The following is a 20,942-nucleotide window of genomic DNA, read 5'->3' as shown; positions in this document are numbered from 1 at the left end:
AAGAGAATGGCTGTTTTCTTTCTTTCCTTTATGTTTTTTAGAGATGGGGCTCTGTCACCCAGCCTGGAGTACAGTGGGGCCATCATAGCTCACTGCAGACTTGAACTCCTGAGCTTAAGCAATTCTTCCACCTCGGCCTTCCGCGTACCTAGGACTACAGGCATAAGCCACTACACCTGGTAGTTTTCTAAATTAAGGAAATTTATATTTGGATCAAGGCAACAAAGACATACAGTAAGTACCTCTGAGATGTGCCACTGATCAGAAGAATGCATATAGAGGCAGCTCTTGACCAGTCCATATCCCAATTCAGAGATAAGAACATCAATCACATGTTAGATATCAAGCTTTTTAAAATGGAAATACAGTGATTTATTTAAAACCCTGAAAGGGTATTAGGAGATAAACTAAGAGTATTAGGAGGTGGTATGTAATAAAGAGTCTAAGAAAGAAAGAAGAAATGAAGGTTCTCATCAGGCTTTCATCAGACAGAGAAACTTGTAAGTACGTTAATGTTTGTCAAATTGCAACTAAAGTACTGGTCCTTCACTTGGAAGCAAAATTATCTTCTGAAGAAGTTGATTCAAAAAGAGTGAATTTTAGCTAGCTAGAAACAATGTATTCTTATGTATCATCACCTGGACAATAATAATGTTTTTCATAGGCTTCCCCATTAATGGAAACTAAACAATGATGAATAATTTGAATTAAATATTTAGAGAGGCTAATTTTCACCTAATAGGAATAACCAGAGGAGTCTTTTTTTTTTTTTTTAAGATGGAGTTTCATTCTTGTTGCCCAGGCTGGAGTGCAATGGCGTGATCTTGGTTCACCGCAACCTCCGCCTCCTGGGTTCAAGCGATTCTCCTGCCTCAGCCTCCCAAGTAGCTGAGATTACAGGCATGTGCCACCATGCCCGGCTAAGTTTTTGTATTTTTAGTATCGATGGGGTTTCTCCATATTGGTCAGGCTGGTCTCGGAACTCCCGACCTTAGGTGATCTGCCTGCCTCGGCTTCCCAATGTGCTGGGATTACAGGCATGAGCCACCGCGCCCAGCCTAAATATGTTTTTTAAGTAAAAGATTTTATTCCTTCCTTCAAGTGTATTCTACATTAGTCTTCATTGAATTTCATTTTGAGAAATATATGGTATTCTGAACTGTGCTTATGAACTATGTTCAGAATACTAAACAGGACAATTGGTACAATGGGTACAGGACATTTGCGGGTACTTGAAACTCTGAAAACTGGCAATCAAACAGAAACAGAAATTCAGGTGACTGGTAAGTGACTGTATTTTCAAGTAAGTCTGATATTTGGTGATCTCCCTGGAAAACACTGGTATCTGACATAAGAAAGGATTTTGTCGATACTGATGGCACACACACAATTAGGGACAGTGGTCCACTCCCCTGAGGAGACTGAGGTTGAGAGCAGTTGAGGGGCTCTTCAGGATCACACAGTGGTGGCCATGCCTGGATTAGAGTCAGGAAGTAACTAACCTTTCTTTCCCCATCCACAGCTTTCCTCCCAGGCAGTATTGCCAGGTAAAGGTAAGAGAAAGTTTTACCTCGAACTCTGGTGCGTTCACTGGATCCAGCTTGTGATCCAGGCTGGGAGCCTCCTTGGGAGCTGGGCTGGGAGCTGGGTGTGCTGGAGCTGGAGGAACTGCCACTGCTGGTCCTCTGCAAAGGACTCTCCAAGATGGGCTCAGTTCTCCGGAGATCAGGGTTGCTGTGTGAGTGGCAGAGCACACTGGTTACACAGACCTTGCCAGTTTTGCAGATCACATATCTGATAAGGTTTAATACCCAAAATATATGAGGAACTCAAACAGCTCAATAGCAAGAAAACGAATAACCCAATTAAAAATGGGGAAAGGACCTGAATAGACATTTTTTAAAACGAGACATGCACATAGCCAATAGGAATATGAAAAAAATGCTCAACATCACTAATCATCAGGGAAATGCAAATTAAAACCACAATGAGCCAGGCACGGTGGCCCTCACCTATAACTCCAGCACTTTGGGAGGCTGAGGTGGGAGGATCACTTGAGGCCAGGAGTTCAAGACCAGCCCAGGCAACATAGTGAGATCCCATCTCTACAAGAAATTAGCTGGGCATAGTGGCATGTGCCTGTCATCCCACTTAAATGAGAGGCTGAGGTGGGAGGCTCACTTGACCCCAGGAGATCAAGGCTGCAGTGAGCCATGATCACGCTACTGCACTCCAGCCTGGGCAACAGAGTGAGACTATGTCTCAAAAAATAAAAACATAAAAAAATTTAAAAACCTCACCAAACCACAATGAGCTATCACCTCATACCAATTAGAATGGCTATTCTAAAGACAAAAGATAATTAGTGTTGGTGAGGATGCAGAGAAGAGGGAACCCCTGTACCCTGTTGGTGAGAATGTAAAATAGTACAGCCAGTATGGAAAACAGTATGAAGGTTCTACGAAAGACTAAAAATAGAATTATCATAGGATCCAGCGATTCCACTTCTGGGTATATATACAAAGGAAATGAAATCAGTATATTGAAGAGGTAGCTGTACTCCCGTGCTCAGTGCAGCACTATTCACAGTAGCCACAATATGGAATCAACCTAAGTGTCCACTAATGAATGAATGGATAAAGAAAATGTGATATATCTGTCTCTCAGAAAGACGAATACTACATGATCTCACTTATATGTGGAATCTACAAACACCCAACTCGTAGAAACAGAGCATAGAATGATAGTTGCCAGGGGCTCTAGGAAGGAGAGAGAATGGGAAGATGTTGGTCAAAGGTTACAGTTTCAGTTGGACAGCATGTGTAACTTTTGGAAATCTGTACACCATGTTGACTACAGATAATAATGACGTTTACCTGAAAACTGCAAAGAGAGTAGACCTTAAATGTTATCACAAAAAATGATAACTATGTGAGGTGATGGATATATTGATTAACTTGATTTTAGTAATCATTTCACAGTGTATACATATATCAAAACATCATGATGTACACTGTGTAGATATACTTTTTGTCAATTATACCTCGGTAAAGCTAGGGGGGACAAGATCTTGCCATTGGTAGACACAAGCATAGTCCAGTCCCCAGTGCAAGGAAATAAAAAGAGCACTTATAAGACCTTGAGAGGAAGGGGTCAACAGAAGATGATAGTCATGCCTTCCTCTGTAGATTTCCTGACCAGCTACTGGATGTGGACAGGATGAACTCTTGTTCATCACATTGAAAGTACTAGCTCTGGATGATGAATCTTCAAAGAAGGCTTTCTTATAAACATTTTTTTCTGTGCTCATTGTAAAAAAACTTGAAAAATATTAAAAGGGAAAAAATAAGGAAGCAACACACATAATCTCTGCATCAGGAAATACTCAACTATATTTTACTATTGTACGATTTACTCACTGATGCATGGAATCTACAAACATCAAACTCATAGAAACAAAGAATAGAATGAGAGTTGCTGGGTTTTTTTTTTCTTTTGTATCTATAGAAGCATACTGCATATTCAGTTTTTTTTTCTTTTTTATATATGGAAGCACAGTGTATATTGTTTTGCATCTTGCTTTTTTCCCTTAACTGCATAGTGAGCATATTCTTATGCTGTGTAATAGCTTCATTAATTGTCTATTATATAGATGAGTTACCTTGACTATTTCTCGACTGTTAAATATTAAGGTGCTTCCAATACATTGCTGTGACACATAACAGTGAGACAATAATCTCCCTGCATACATATAGCCAATCGCATTTCTATTTCCTGAGGTTAGAATTCTTTGGTGAAAAGGCGTAAGTTTAGGGTGTGTGCTTGTGTGTGTGCATATGTGTGTATGAGTATATAAAGGTATGACAAGTTTTCACTGAAGTAAATGTGATGGTCCATTTCACTCTATACAAGGTTTTATGCTAAATTGTATCTCATTATTTAAGTACAGTTTTAAAAAGTTACTGAGGTAGAAGAATTTTTATTCATATTTATTTGCCATTTGTAATTTCTCTTCTGTGAATTGCTTAATTACGTCCTTTGTTCATGTAGCTTGCGGAGTCTTTGTATTTTTTTATTATCTTCTTGCAGGAAGTCTTTATATACTTAGGCTATTACCGAAGGGAAGACAGTTTTTTGATATTTATTATAAAATGCTAATTTGGCCAGGCGCGGTGGCTCACGCCTGTAATCCCAGCACTTTGGGAGGCTGAGGCAGGCAGATCACGAGATCAGGAGATCGAGACCATCCTGGCTAACATGGTGAAACCCCGTCTCTACTAAAAATACAAAAAAATCAGTCGGGCGTGGTGGCAGGCGCCTATAGTCCCAGCTGCTCGGGAGGCTGAGGCAGGAGGATGGCGTGAACCTGGGAGGTGGAGCTTGCAGTGAGCCGAGATCGTGCCACTGCAGCCTGGGAGACAGAGGAAGACTCTGTCAAAAAAAAAAAAAAAAAAAAAAAAGGCTAATTCAAGACGAAATTTGTTGGTAGGCTACTACCCCCATTTAAAAAATATATTACTATATTTGTCTTCATATCTTTACTGCCACCAAAAAAGCAGTATTCATTCACTCAGTTACTCTATACTAGGCACTGGGTCAGGCATTCGAGATATGATAACGAACAAGACACAGCTTATGCCCTCTGTGAGCTTAGCTGGATACACACAGCCCATTTCAACATGCTTTGCCTGTGGTGAGCACAGAGCCATATGGAAGCATGAGACAGGACCACGTAGGCCAATTTTGGCCATGAGGAAAGCTGTACCGAAAGAGGGGACATCTAAGCAGTGGTAGTGGGAGGCAGTTGCTGCGGATTTTATGATTTTTTTTTTTTTTTAAAAAGCAGCATTCTCAAGGCTTCTATAAATCTTTTCCTTTAAAGTTTATAACTCATAGGCTTTTTTATTTTTCTGTTAGATTTACACAATGCTGGGCATGGATAATTTAGGGAGACCTGAAACTCAGAGCTCAAATCTGTTGCCATCCAGATGCTGAGGAGAGAAACATCTGATGTCAGCTTCCTCTCTGTTTCTAACATCTTCAGTTCCCCAAACAGAATTTGTTAACAGTTACCATACAGCTATGATTTTAATGCTGTGAGATATTACATTAAAATGTAATTTTATGCTTTCACTTTGCCCAGTTTAAGAGTACCAAGTATGTATCAGGTACTCTGTACTGTGTTGGATGTTAGACATTTCTCCCATACATTTGGATATGACCCCTTCCTTTGAGACACTGTTAGTTTAGTCTACCAATAACCCAGTCACAATGGCAACTTTATAAGCAGCAATTAAACCAAATTAATTTCTTTCTAAAAACTCAAGAATCTTGCTTTGTGGTAATGTATCTGTCAAAAACATTTGATTGAGTAGAAATAGATAGTGACTGTGGGAAAACACAGCAGAAAACATGTAAAAATAAATATGTTCTCATGATTCATTAATTTGATCATATAAATGTAGACCCTAACAATATTATCTTTGAAACTCTTGTGGTAAAGGGGTTGCTAAGTCAACTTAACTGTAAAATCAGTTGCAGAGTGATCACTTGTAAACTTAAGAAAAACTTCCAAAATTCTTGATATTTTAATGGCACTCCTTTGTGAAGTAACTATTTTTATGACAATTGTTTATATCTAATTGCCTAAATAGATTCAGCTCCATACTGGAAATACCCTTCATTTAGAAAATGTCTAAAATGATAAATGTGTAATACTTCTGAAATAATCTACATTTCAAATTTTTCATTTTTTAAAATAAAGAAACAATCTCATCTCTTTTAATTCCCAAATAGCAAATTCTTCCACACTACCCTCTTTTATTAAACAATAGTGGTCAAAAATTATTATGCATAATTAAATCCAAAAATATTTGCTCTAAAAAATGTACTGCTCACCAACTATATTACAGATTTAAGAATGATGAGCATGTTAAGGTTTCTTGGAGTTGCTCTCATTTTGTGGAACGGCAGTGTTCTTTGTATTACAAAAAGATAAAAAAAATCTCTTGAGAGGAGGGTAGCTGGTGATAAATGCTCTGAGTTTTCTTCCCTGGTGGTTGTGGTGTGGTAGCAGAATAGAGCTACTTGTTCTAATGTAGCACTCCTTTGATTATTTAGCCAAAACCTTTGTGTTAAGCACCACTTTTGTGAAACTTACTGGACCGGGATGAGGGATGGAGGAGAAGCATGGGCTACAGGGCATATAGTCAAGTTACAACATAATCATGGAGATGAGATTCATGCAGAGGAGACAATAGGGAGCATGGCAAAACTGTATGTTGTGTGTGAAAGAGACTAAGTATTGTTGGCGTTTGGGGAACAATTAGTGCAGACTGGAATTGGTCGACGGCAGTATTATGAAGGAGAAAGAACTTGACCGGGGTTGGAGCAGGAAGGCTGGGGAACAGTCAGAGCAGACACAAGGCTGGGTTGTTTTTCCTGATTCATGTGGGTGCAGAGAGGACACCGGTCAAATCAAGTGCCAAATCTGTGTTAGGAAACACTGGGAGAGTGGAGTGATCAGAAGAAAAGGACGAGTTGTATAACAATAGCCTTTAAAGCCTAGAGGAGAATGTGTATCTCCCATGGTACACATGAATGACTGACCAGGAGAGAGGCAGGCAGACCAGTTTAGGAGGCTGCTGCCAAGTCAGATGATGAGGCCTGGGCAGGGATGTCCCGTGTAAAAAGGAGCATGGGCATTAGCAGAAGCAGCTGGGATAAGCCTACATCCCCACTGGGCTCAGAGTCTCTTCCTGTGTGAAGCTAATTGGATCCCATGGGCATTAAATCCCTGACCAGGGTCTCATTAGTACAAGTTCTCCTCACCAGAGCTAACCAGTGTGGGTGCTGATCTTAATCGGTTGCTATTTTTGCTGCTGGAGACTGAAAGAAGTATTTAGTCTCTATGTTACCACACATAGAAATAAGGAAAACTTTACAATGCCTTTTCTACCTTTTCCTTTGGTAAAACATGAGTAGTTTGAGAAAATGTCATGCTGTTCACATTTTTCTCTCCTTTATTATGTATTAAATGATCTGGCCTTGGGGCTGTGAGGTCTGAGATAAATGCTCTTAAGAGGATCAATTTCAGAAGAATCCCATGAAATAAGAGATATCCCTTGTTCACATCTGAACTGAGCCTATTCAGATCCGAATGTGTAAAAACCTGAAAACATCCAAATGGATTTCTTTAAATGCTAACTTTTAGTTCAGGCATTTGCCATCCTGCAGATAATGCTGCTAGGTCTATAAAACTCACAGTAAAGTGAAAATGTGGCAATTATTCCATTCAGTTGAATCATAAAAAGTCAAAACAGAAAATTGGGATTACAAAGTAATTTTGTGGCCCAAATACTTGGGCCAAGTCTTTAATTAACTGGCTGACTGCCAAATTTCACTTTATTTTGTTCTTTGATGACACAGCCAATGAGAAAAAATGAGCCATAAGAAAATAAGTTTGGGATGGGACACAGAATTAGTTTTTGAAATTAATCATTTAGTCATTGGGTTGGACTGGGTATTTTTGTCTTAATTTGAATCTTTTCATATTCAGAATGTAATTGATGAAATTTTAATTTGCTTTAAAAAGAATACATATACAATGTTAAGTATGAAAGTGGCTGATTTTTAAAAATAGTATTTTAAAACGGTCAAATCAAATTTTGATTTGAACTTCACTGATCACCTTCACAGCATAAGGCATTTGTGAGTTTACATAGCAGGTGAGAATTGCCTATTGATATTGCAGTCTCAGCAATTCTCAGCTACATATGCATGAAAAGGAAGGACAAGGAACAGTTGCATGGGGTCAGGGTGACTGTGTTACCTCCCAGACTTTAGCCATCTAGGAAGGGAACTATCAAAAGCATGTGATGACACTAGTTCTAGCTCCAGAAGGGAAGTGTTTGCAATATAAATGGGTCTCATGGGACAATAACTTTGAAAAGGTAGTAAATATCGCAACATAAGGGTAAATACCAATAAGATCAAGAGGAGGTGTTAACAGACTCACTAAAGCACATGGTGAGAAAGGTGGGGACAAAATGGTGCTGTGTCAGTCAACAAATCAGGGGCTCTTTTGCCTTGGGAAAATGAGACAGCAAAGCAAGCTGCACCCAAGCTGTGCCAAACAAATTAGCACAGAATGGTGCTCAAGAATGTAGACTTTGGTGCAAGGCTATCAGAGCTCAAATCTTGGCTCTACCACTTACTACTTTTGTCACTTTGGACACATGTTAATTTCAATTTCTCCTTCTGTAAAATGATGGTGATTATAGTCAACACCTCACAGAGTTGTTATACTGTTTAAATTAGTAAATACATATATATGAGATGTATGTGTATGTGTGTTCATTAAATACAGAAATAAAATAATAAATTGCCCTGAATCAGGCAGAAGGCAGGGAACTGCAGGCATTGCCCACTAACACTTTTTTGACCAACTGATGCCCGCACAGCTGTACCTGCTCAATAATGTATATAGTTAAAAATATGTTCTCTGGCGGGGTGCGGTGGCTCACACCTGTAATCCCAGCACTTTGGGAGGCCGAAGGCCAGCAGATCACAGAGTCAGGAGATCGAGATCATCCTGGCTAACATGGTGAAACCCCATCTCTACTAAAAATACAAAAAATTAGCTGGGCGTGGTGGCAGGTGCCTGTAGTCCCAGCTACTTGGGAGGCTGAGGCAGAAGAATCGCCTGAACCTGGGAAGTGGAGGTTGCAGTGAGCCGAAATCACGCCACTGCACTCCAGCCTGGGTAACAGAGTGAGACTCCGTATCAAAAAAATAAAATAAAATAAAATAAAATAAAAATTCTCCATAGGGCTCTTTGGATTTGGTATGGTGCCTACCAACGGTGGAAGAGTGACATAATAGGGAGTTATTTTGGGGAGAAGGAATGATATTCAAAATAGTAAAAGCTTTATTTTTGTCCTCAAGTTACAGGTACACCCTTGCATACTGATGATTTTAATTCAAGAGTCTTCTCTTCAGGGTACTAAGTAGTTTACTGATTTAAACATATTGTGTCCCAAATTATCAAAAAACATCACACATTCTGCAGTTACTATAAAACATCTTGCACCTAGTAACTTGAGTTCATTACTACTAAGTGCAGGAAGCAAAAACTGAGCTTCTTAACCATTAGGCTCTGCCTTGTTTTTCTTTGTTTTAAAAATTGATTTAGCACAACAGTGGTTTATTTCTCAGTCACATCATAATATACACAGGTAGAACTGGTCTCCTTTAATGGTTCTCTAAGATCTCCTTTGATGGTTCTCTAAGTGGTGACTTGGGGGTCCAGGTTCCTTTTGGGTTGAGACATGTTACCTTAAACGTATGGTCCCTAAGTTTGCCACAGAAGAGACAGGTCTGCCTCTTTTAGTTAATTCACATATTTACTTCAAAGCAAAATAAGAAAGTGACGCAAGAAATACAATTTTGCCCCTACTGGTACCCGCAGTCCCAAAGAGCAGCAGGTATATTATGACCCCTTGGCCCTAGAGTCAGGCAGTTTTGGTTTGAGTCACTGGGTCCCAGGGCCACATGCAGCTTCAGTATGTATTTGCTGAATTTAGCAAATGAATTAAAAAATGATAGGAACAAGACATCCTGAATCTGTCCTTTATTAGCTGTGTAATTTTTACTGGAATCCATTTTAACTTTGCTAATTTTCTAGTCACCCTTGGGAATCACTTCAAAGAAAAGACTAGGAGGAAAAACAGAATATTGACCAAGTACAGGAAAGTGTAGAAGCACTGTAAAGGACAGGTTATTTAAAAGCAACACCTGTTAAAGAGACTATATGGATGGGTGGTCATCTGACAAATGGCACGAAAAGAACTATAAGGACTTCATTAGGACCAGCAGACAGTAGGAGAGGTCTGTGTCACAGTAGTGGCCCCTGGCAAATCACATCTCCCAGTGTCCCTGCCCCGGTGGAGTTCCTTTCCATACTGACTCAGGGCTTAGCCAAGTGACTTGTGATGGCTAATGGGTTATCAGCAATGATGATGCAAGCAAAGGCTTCAAAAGTATTTGTGCATTGGAACTTTCTCTCTTGAAATGCTCTTCTGAGGTCACGAAAGGGTAAAGAAGCCCAGAATGAAAGACCACGTGGAGCAAGAGGTGCAGCGGACCCATCCGCTCAGTGCAACTGCAAGAGTGAGCCCAGGTGAGAGCAGCATAACTCCTTAGGCAACCCACAGCATCGTGAGAAATATTAAACTGTTATTTTTTCAGGTCACTCAACTTGTGATTATATTGTGCAGCAAAGGTGAACTAAAGATATGGCTCTCACAGTAAATAAACCAAATCGTGAAGCTTTTAAACATGCAATCCAATCTAGAGCCGCAAATCTGATTTACATCTTAAATGTTGGTCACATGGAGATACATGATAGCATAAAAAGGGGTGTTCTATAGGACTGTCCTACATGCAAAGAAGAGGTTTCTTCACCCCCGACCCCCAATCTCTGACTTTCATTGTAGGTGAGTAACTATGACCTCTTAGCTCACTTCATCCCTTCCTCTCTAAGTAGAAAAATGTTAGCTGTCTCTCACAAAGTCAGCATTCTTTGGATGAAGTATAATATGCAAGTGGCTCCAAGAGGAAAGGCTCATTATTTTGTAAGCCACTGACCATCAAATACCAATTACCTTAGGCCTTAATGTCATTAAAATAGCACTTCAGAGGGAATGAAAACGGCTTTTTATTTGACTATACAATGGTAATTTTCTCTCTTTTTGGTTGACAGAAGGAAAAATACTTAAAGTTGAAATAATACTTGATCTAAAGAAACTAAAATTCTAAGCAACTGATCCAATGAACAGAGCCCCAGGGGCAGGGTTCAAAGGAAGCAGCAGCACTGATAATTGGGGATTTATCACTGCTTGAAGAGGGGCACTGATAAAGTTCAGGCTGGCAATCCAGCACTAACGTGCCTTTGGCTGCCTGGTCACAGTGGCTCTAGTCTTCCTCAGTGCTGCTTAGCTGCTTAGCAACGCGAGCTCAGTGTGAATCTGACAAGTCACTGGAAAAAAATGGCTCATTCAGAGCCTCTTGCAATTGGTAATTCCACACAGAATGGGCTAGCATCTTTGTCCTAAAGGGATTTGTGTTCTTAGTATAGTTTCATGTTATTGCTGGGCTGACACCTTCCCTAAGGCTTTTCACTTGAAGAGGAAAATTAAAGCTTTAAAAGCATTCCATATTTTAAAGTATGTGCATGTAATCATAAGCTTCATTTCCAGTCATTCTCTCTTACTAGCAAAGGAGGGTCCTTTTATTATGAACACAATGAAGAAGAAAACCGCCTGCCCAATCACATCCTTTTTATAGCCTCAGCAGAGGCCATTTGCTATTTCAGTTGATCCTAAAAAGTGATGTATTCATCATGAAAAATCTGAGGGAAGCTTGATGAACTATAACAGCAAACAGCATCTGTTACCACAAAAAATCTGTTCAGACACTGTAAAGATACTATTTACTTTCCAGCTTCTTGAGACCTCTACACCAACCAGTGGAAGTGGATGCAACTTCCTGACTATAGGAATGTGCATTATTGATAGGAAATTCTCGAAGGAGAACACAGCAAGAGTGGAAGCATAACTGTATCTCAGTGACATTCATAATGCCAAAGAGGCAACTTCCTCATAAGAGCTAGTTCTTCTATAACTGCCAAGCTAGAGAAGCTCTGAAGATGGTCACTATTTCCGTGGTAATTGCTTTGTAATGTCTCAGTGGTTTCCAGGGCATGTTTCTTGAACTGATGCTAAAAATCACCTTGAAAGAGGCCATAACAGGTCATTTTGTTCTGTTGACTCTATAAAGTGGTCTCTGAAGTAATGGTTTAGGGCACTGCAACTAGATTGATATTTGCAATTTTACTCTCAGATTTTAAAACCTGTCAGCTAAGGTACATCTGATTGGTTTCTGGGTTGCCCCATTAATTCATGAGCCCCCCACTGAATACTGATTTCTCTGAAAAGCTACTGAAGAAATAAAAGGCATGTGTTCTGGACCATCAACATTTATAGTGCACATGGAAAGTCAACATGCCTCTGAAGTGAAAAAAGAACACAGACATTTCTAGGACAGCAATAATGACAATGGTGGGTAGGAGTTTTTTCTTTTACCTTAACCACCTTCCTTCCTTACCTTGCTCTGATGGGTTGAGATCCTAGTCTGGGTCCCAGAGCACTACCATTCCCAGGAGAATTCTTTCTGGCTAATGCTGGGGATATAGAAGTTGTTCTTTGAGGCACCTGGAAGAAACCAGAATTCAGAAATAGTTTCCATAAAGTAGCTTCCATAGCCTATTGTCAGAAAATCCTTCTTTCCAATGATTTGCCACAAGCCACAGAAACTATCTGAAACAGTAAAGAACTATCTTTCATTCATTCCTCAAAGAAATATTAAACTCCCTAAACAAAATCAAACAAAAGTCTACTGGCAAAAAACAATGAGCAAATTCGGGAACCATTAAAGAGGGTCATCCTCAATCTTAAAAACAAATTTAAAGATAGGTAAAGCTACTAATTTTGATACACTGAGCTAAAAATAACTGACCTCTCTTGGTTGGGCAAAAGTGGTAAATACCAGGAATCTCTTTAGGGTATCATTAACTCGTTGGAAGTTGCATCAGCTAAGAGCCACCCAGATGAAGCAAGTTCCATTTTTAGCTTACATCACAATAAACAGATAAGGAAATCATGAAATCTGGTGAGAAACTAGAATATCAGGATAGAGCTTAGGATGTAAGTCATATGTTAGTGAGCTCAGAGAACCTACCACAATAGATCCTGAATGTTTCTACTTTCTACTTGATTTGCAATTACGTACTAAAACCAAAAACCAAAAGCACTGTGTTTTGGTCAATGAGTGAACATAATAGAACATAATACAAAGCAGAATTAATACTGAAAATACTGGAAGGATCTTCAAAAAGGCTGTGTAAATACCAGTAAGACTGGAGGAAAATGTATTATCTTATCTGGAAGCAACCTAAGGTAGAATTGAAGTATGTCCCAATTTATAAAACAGACATTTAAAAAATAAAATTAAATATTTTAAGTCTACTAAAGGAGTTCATTATTTAAAAGAATCATATGAATCCTAGTATAGAAAATTACTTTCAGTGTAAAGTGTCATCCTTTGTTTTGAAAATTTAATTTTTATTCATTTTAACATCAAGATGAGTCAGTGCAGTAAAGCAGAATGACCAAATCAATGCTACCACTTGTTCAAATTAAATATTACTATTACTATTACTATTTTTTCTTTTCCTTACCGTAAATATAAATAGTTGTAGAGACAAAAGAGCCTAACATATTCTTAAACCTAAATTTTGAATTCATCTAAAATTTTCTTTCAGCTTCATGCATGTGTGCCTGCATATTTTTAGAGAGTGGAACCAATAAATTCAGTTTTCCACTTTTCCATCTATTGTGTCTGCTCCTTTGCCCACCTTATTTTTTTATACTGACTTTTGCTCCCTATTTACCTTTTTTTTTTTTTTCTGATGACATTTCTGCTACCACAAAGAATCTCAAAAAATTATCAGCTATTTTTATCTTCAAAATAATGGGACTCTTGTTATAATATCCTTTTAAGAGGAAGATGAAAAAATGTATTTGTAAATCATTTAGTAGAAGTTTCTTTTTCTTCTGGAATTAACAGTGGCATTTTCTGCAAATTGTGGAACATTCCACTTGTCACAGCCTCTATGCTAAGCTCAGGAAAAGGGGGATTCCTGAATCAGGAAAAATCTGATGCAAAAAATGTCTCTAGTATTTTGAAATACTTCCAGGTTGTTTGTAGCTAGATGCAGATAGCCACATTCTAGAACATTTCTTGGAATGAGTAATGACTTGGTAGAGGAAAACAAAGAACCCAGACTTGGGGTTGTTCTGTCCAGTGGAATGGCTGGTCATTTTACCCTAAAGTTTTTCCTCAGTAGTTAATTAAAGATGGAAATAAATTACGACTTGGCCTAGAAAGAGCTTTCCTTAAAATGGGGCCAACTAAAATATCCTAAGAACAATACTATCTTCTGAACCCCTGAAATCTGGCTTCACTTTTGTGTTGTTAAAAATAGGAATACATGAATTTTCTACTTTTTATCTGGAAGTTTTCAATTGTCTTGATGTAGATTCAGTCATCAATGAAATATCCATTACTTCATTTGTTAATATGGACAGCAAAATAACAGTTTGGAATACTTGGGGTTGAGAGTTCTAACTTTGGATGTAGGATCTGTGCTTCAATCTACCTCACTTCAGTTTTCTTGTGGGGGAAATAAAGGTCAGACATGGTAAATGACAATCCAAGTCGTAGCCAGGGAATGAAGAGGGACCAAAACAAACATGAGAAGGGAAAGTGCTTTGGCATGATCACATTCTCCACTACTACGAAAGGTCTGGAATAGTGGTAATAATAACCATCAGTGATGCTCATGATTAAACAAAACACCCCAGTAAATACTACCTTTGGTGGAATGTCTTCTTCCTGTCGTAACCAAGAGCTTCGGTCAAACTTTTCAATGCGAGTGGGGAGAGGAGGGTTTTCAGAGGTGGGATCTGAGTTCTGGCGTGGCATCTCCACGCGGTGAGAGGTCACGTTCAGAGCCTCCTGAAACCCAGAGAGGCCCTTTGTGGGCTGCTCATGCACTGACTGGGAGGCAGTCAAGGCAGGTCCCTGGGATTTTACAGCTACCAGATGTGGGATCTAAGCATCAAAACAACATGAAAACAGCACGATTAGAAGAAAAGGCAGATCAGCCAGTACCTCAGTCAGCTGAAGGAAAAAAAAAAAGTTCAAGGGCACAAAAATTGGACTATAGAGAGTCTATCACAACTATATATAGCATGTTTTTTTAGCATCTCTTCAAAATTTTCCATTGGAATGATATGTAGGGCTGGCACAAAGTTAAATGATTTACTTGGGAATGCTAAGTCAGTGGAATAAGTGAAGAAATAAAATAACTACTGTATATTTAGTGAATATTTACTGACCAGCAATGCAATATATTTTATAAGCACTTCTCTGCTAATATTATGAACTTCCTCCTTTAAAACCCCTAACTTTTACGTTAGAGAGTGTTGCTCTGTAAAACAAAAACTGCTCTAAATATCTTACTTGTTACAAACTCACTGAGTCCATCCTGAGGTGGACACAATCATTTCCCTCATTTTACACCGAGCAATGTAAGGTGTAGAGAGGTTAAGCAATACCCTAGATTGCACAGATAACACCTGCTGGAGCATGGACTGGAACTCAGGCATTCTACACCCATAGCCCATAAACCTAACCTCTATGATATTCTACTTTCTGCTGTGCTGACTCTTACCATCTATGCTGTCATATTATCTCTTGACACCAGGATGTAACTTTTTGAGTTAAGTATCTCAACTGGCCCAACTGGGCATGTGGTGATACTGTTCACGCAGGGAAGACAGGTAGTCTTTCAGTGAAACTGTGGCTCTTAAAGACAAATCATTAAAATCCAGAGTGCAGGGCACCACTTTGCCATAGCACTGCTCACACCTCATGGTTAATGCTTATCTAAGTGTGTCTCCTATTCATGAAGGTGAGCTCCCTGGAGACAGGAGCTATGTCTGTCATGCTCGGCATCATATCCCCTAGGCTAGCTCTGTGCCTGGCTTGGGGAAGGTGTCCCATAAATCCTGGTTGGGAAAACATCTAGAGTGCCTTCTAAATTAAACTGTTAATTCAACAAACATTAGTGCAATATCTCTTTTGTGCAAGGACCTGTCAACTCCTCTTTGGTTTGAAATTTAAGTGCTGGAATGTTACTAATGACAGCTCAGAGGAAATCCTCAAAGCCCAGTTTAGCTGAACATTAAGCTTCGACCAGAAGAGAATCTACCGGATATATATTAATGTTAAATATCATTAAATATATTAAATAATAATATTAAAACAAAGCCCCTTTAAAAAATATCAAGTATAAAACACAAACCCCCTTTAAAAGAGCCAAAAAAATAAAAAATAAAAAAGACACACCACACAACCCCCGAACTGAAGCGCCTGAAGAATGCGTAAGTGAATCAACTGTCACAAAATAGCTACATGTTCACTCTCTGGTTACATTTTCTCTCTCTTCTCCCCTTTAAAGGCCAAAGTACCTTCCAAGGTCAAAGCTAGGGGGTTTAAAAGAGGATATCTACATTAAAATAGAAATTCCTGTTAAAAAAAAATGTATCTTTTTGAGCGTTAGGCATGAAGGAATTACATACAAATTAAAAACAGCCAAGAGGAAGATAGGCCAAGCTGGCTGGTGCTGAAAAATCCTGGACTTTACTAAAGGCAAACTTAAAGAATACTTGATTTTATCACGACTCTTTTAAACTCCAGTTCAAACAGTATTACATATTTCAAAGGTGACCTTAAATTTTTCGTGGAAGTCTTAACACAGGTGGATGCCTGGAAGAAATTTAAGACATTTGGCAGAAGAAACTATATTATCTTTATTTTTCATGGAATTCCTTAATCTATTTCACTTCATATTTCATTTTTAGCATATATAAAAGTCCCGTAGAACTTCCAGAAACCGGTTGGGCGCGGTGGCTCACGCCTGTAATCCCAGCACTTTTTGAGGCCGAGGCAGGCAGATCACAAGGTCAGGAGTTCAACCCTGTCTCTACTAAAAATACAAAAATTAGCCAGGCGTGGTGGCGGACACCTGTGGTCCCAGCTACTTGGGAGGCTCAGGCACAAGCATCACTTGAACCTGGGAGGCGGAGGTTGTAGTGAGCTGAGATTGGGCCACTGCACTCCAGCCTGGGAGACAGACCAAGACTCTGTCTCAAAAAAAAAAAAAAAAAAAACTTCCAGAAACCACCTCCTTCCCTAAAAGTAGAGTAATCTTTTTTCTTTACCCTATAGTTTTAAATAATTGTTCTCAAACTCTAAAGTACATTAGAATCACTTAGAGGGCTTGTGAAATTACAGACTGCCTGGCCTCCACCACCCCTAGAGTTGCTGATCAGCTGGTCTGAAGTGGGCCTCATAATCTGCATTTCTATCAAGTTCCTGGGTGATGGCTGATGCTGCTGGTCCAGTGATTACACTTTGAGAACCACTGCCTTAGAAGATGTAATTTTACTTAACCAAGTCTATTTAATTTTTTCAGTTTCAGACTCATGCCAAAGTCCCAAGAAAACAAAAAATATATAATGTATACATATACACACACTTCAGAAGTTTCTATGAATTCTAGTTTTGGTAATTGTAACTAAAAGAATGCTTGTTCTCACCTTGTAGAAACTCCTGTGGGTCTCCAGAGAGGCCAGTTTACACAGAAGTGAGTTTGTGGTTGACTCGAGTTTAAGGGTGACGCTTTTTTCTTTCTCACCTTTTCTTCTACTCTTCAAAATCAATGGGGCCACCTATATTACTATAAATTCTATATTAAGGATAATAATTTGACGCTATGCCTGAATCCATGTTACAATTCCCTAGGCTTTTAATAGGTTTTCTTGTGTACCTTATAGGAATGCCTGATGGAATGGAGGCAAGACTGTACCTGGGGATCGACTGGTCTGAGCATGGGGGGTGTTCGAGCAGGCTGAACTCCACTAATGCTGAAGGACTCCGACCTTGGGGGCAGGTTGGGGTCAGATATCCTGTTGGCAACCTTGTGAGGCATGGCAGGGGAACTTTGCCGGTTGAGCCTTGACCGTTCTTCTACCTACAAGCCAAAAAAAAAAAAAAAGAAGACAGCCTCAATGTATAGTAGATTCACCTTCTAGTAAGGATTTTCTGTAGTCACCTGCACAGCCATTTGAATCCTCTGATTAAATGATTTTCAGAAGCCAAAACTCTATTTCTGCACTGCATCAAGAATTTGCAAAGAGCAAACACTAACAACAGCAACAACAACATAGAACACCCAAGCCATCACTCTTCCATTACTCATTATCTTGTGTTAGTCAGTTAGCAGGGGATTCGTGACCTGCTAAGAGTTTATCTTGTATTGATTGTGATATTATCTTACTGATTGGTCACAATGCCATGGGGTCAGTGAGGAAGACAGTTTGCACTCTAGACAATCAAAGGGAATGGTAGCATGCATTTAGATGACTTGCGGAACACAGAAAATTGCTTTGGGTTGCTTCATGGAACATGAGAGGAGGAACAAGAGGATGAAGCTGAGTGCACGCACCCTCCATTTCTTCACTGTTCTACTGATAGGCGAGTGGGTGTTCCAGGCTGCCTGCTTAATGAGCGTGGCCTGTTTCAAACAGACTTCCTGTGTCACTTTCTTTTTCTGTCTTTAGAGGTCTTTCTTTCCAGTTGTCTTTCTTGCTTCCTCAAATACACTGCCCCGTCTCATTCTTTCATGCCCAGCTTGGACTCCACTGTCTTGCTCTCCCCTTTCTTCCTCCCTGTTTCTACACATGTGGTGTTCATTCTTGCTTCTCCTCCTTTTCTCTTCCCCTCTAACCCTGTCTTCTCTCAGACTATTTCATTTCCTTATCATTCCCTTTCTTCCAGAGTCTCTTTCAACCCAAAGCAGATAACAGATCCCAAGTGCTTCATGGGAAATGCTCACAGAGCCAGTGAATGCCCTTTTTAAACGGGTCATCATTACCTTTAGTACATATTTACAGCAGAAAGACTGCCTTGGAGGGCAGTTTTAAAGAGAAATTTAGATAAACAAGGTGCACACTCTAAGATATGGCTTAAGATCTTAGACAACTTCAAGAAGTCTATGACTTTTCTTCCAGATCTACTGTGTCCTGTCCTTTATTTCTTCAGGACCAGTTTGACTGTTGTGCTTCCCAAAGCCATCAGGATAATGCAACCATTCTCCCCACACTGATGGCCTTTACAGTGAGCCCTTAATTCTCTTCTGCTGACTCACTGAGCATTTTAAGAACCCACATGCAGGTGTTCAATATTCATGTCTGTGTGCATATTTTTTTATGTAGCAGCTAAAAGTCTTTATTCATTTTACTGCCTGATTTGAAATAAAAACTTGAAAGAGCAATTTCCCCCCATCTTCCCTATCCCATTTTGAATCTTTCTAGAGGCAGACTCAATCAAATATACAAAGTAAGTCTGTTTTTAAACTCATATTCACCTCACATATTTTAACACAATAAGATAAGCTGCAGAATGAAAAACAGCCCTCTTGCCTCTACTGAGGAGGAATGTGAACATCTCTTCCCCCACCATGGCTGTGCAGGGTACATACAATTGGCTTTGGTTTTGAAATCCCAAGTCCCAGAAGCTTACCACACACCAAGTAAAATTTGCTGCAAAAAGCCAGGAATATAAACCAGAACATGTATACTTTGTGTGTGCATGTGTGCAAAGTATTACATCAGCAGTAATTATTTGGCTATTACATTGAGCAAAAGAACAAAGCCAGCTTTGAGATAAGACCACAAAGAAGAAAAAGTCCCACAAAGACAGCAATAGATAAACTGAGATCAAGGCATGCAATTTATCACTTTTCCAAATGCCAGACTCTTTGAAAGAAGGTTAGTATTTCTAGACCACTGGAATTGGTCAAATATTATCCATTTTCTTATTTTCAGGGTAGATCATTAATAGGTAAGTCATACATAAGCATCCTTCAGTGTCTGAATTCCCACCGTCCAAACCACTTGTCATCCAAAATTCAGGAACCAAATATATGCAGAGTGAGGAATACTTGTAATTATTATTTTTGGCTATAAAATACATTGATAGCTTTAAATATACATTAAGGGACAGAACATTAAAAACAATAGTAGAAAAGTTTGTCCCCAAAGACTCTATCTTGAGCAAAGAAACCACTTTTGAGATAATTCTTTTGGGAAGTGTCAGCAACAAGGCTCCAGTCTAAGCATCCCTGCTGCTAATAGGATCACAGGCCACATGGGGCCCTAAAGCTATCATTAGAAATGAACAGGGTAGAAACTAGGGTACTGGTTTTCATAGGCAATTAATGGATTTGATTAGTCGTGTATAGATGTTGCTAATGTACTTCTAGTAAAAATTTCTTATGCTTTATCAGCTTACATACTAAATTCTATCATTAGTATATTTTAGTCTGTACCATTCTAAAAACATATGGCATAAGTAATTGTTATGCTTTGAAAATTATTTCAGGAAGGCTCCCATGTACTGAAATTTCCTGGGTTGAAGTTTGTCCAAAGAAAATTGAAAATCTAAGAAAAGGGTGTAATCATGGGGCATCTCATTATGTATTTTGTCTCAAGAAAACCTAGTCCTATAGTCTTTAGGAAGATAATGCTGCCCAAGTGTCTTTACACTGCAGGATCACCTTAAGAATTGGAGCACAGGATCAAATCAAACATTGGAAGTGGTACTTCTCCTAATAACACCTTCAGATGGACAGAGAGAAAGCAGGATAGGGTATCTAGGCAGGCCCTTTTCATTATTTTCATACTAGACAAAGGCCTGTCCCCTGCTTTATCACAACTTATGTCTACTAATTGAACAGGAAATAAATATGTGAGACAAAAAAAAAAAAAGAAAGTCTCCTTCCAACCCCTCTCGCATCTAGAAGAAGGATACAAGTGATTAAAAACTGGGAACAACAAGATATATTTCGATGCCTGAGGATGTTCAAAAAAGTCTAGGAGCCAAGTTTCTGCTCCAACTGCCTGCTTCCAAGAAGACATAAGATGCCAGGAGCACCACTAAGAATGTGTTCCAGTACCATCAGGTATAGAGTGTCAAGGTGCTAGACTATAACAGCAAAAGATAGCTGTTATAAATGATTTCATAGTAGAAGGAATTATCAGAAATACAGAGAAGATTAGCACAGACTGATCAACTTTACTATAAAAGTATTTTTTTCTTATTAAAAAATCATTTCAATATGAAAACTAAAATAACTCTGGAGAAGTTTGGATCACCTCTGCAAAAATGCTATATTATTTCCTGTAGCATGATAT

General features: G+C 39.1%; 1 protein-coding gene across 10 annotated transcripts in view; it reads right to left on the bottom strand.

The window, feature by feature from the left end:
* The window catches only part of TNIK (TRAF2 and NCK interacting kinase), a 396,690-nt gene that overhangs the window by 50,104 nt on the left and 325,644 nt on the right, over window positions 1-20,942 (bottom strand). For all 10 annotated transcript variants that reach the window (XM_021933792.2, XM_009201370.4, XM_021933794.2 and 7 more), the window contains 4 exons: window positions 17,555-17,719; window positions 14,494-14,733; window positions 12,166-12,272; window positions 1,571-1,734 (listed from right to left, as the gene is read on the bottom strand). In XM_021933792.2, the coding sequence (XP_021789484.1) occupies window positions 1,571-1,734; window positions 12,166-12,272; window positions 14,494-14,733; window positions 17,555-17,719 (676 nt within the window). The remainder of the gene's footprint in view (window positions 1-1,570; window positions 1,735-12,165; window positions 12,273-14,493; window positions 14,734-17,554; window positions 17,720-20,942) is intronic.

The sequence above is a fragment of the Papio anubis genome, chromosome 2 (genome assembly GCF_008728515.1).
Source record: "Papio anubis isolate 15944 chromosome 2, Panubis1.0, whole genome shotgun sequence".
NCBI lineage: Eukaryota > Metazoa > Chordata > Mammalia > Primates > Cercopithecidae > Papio > Papio anubis.
The sequence above is the reverse complement of the archived record's forward strand: the minus strand, read 5'-3'. Positions and strand labels throughout refer to the sequence as shown.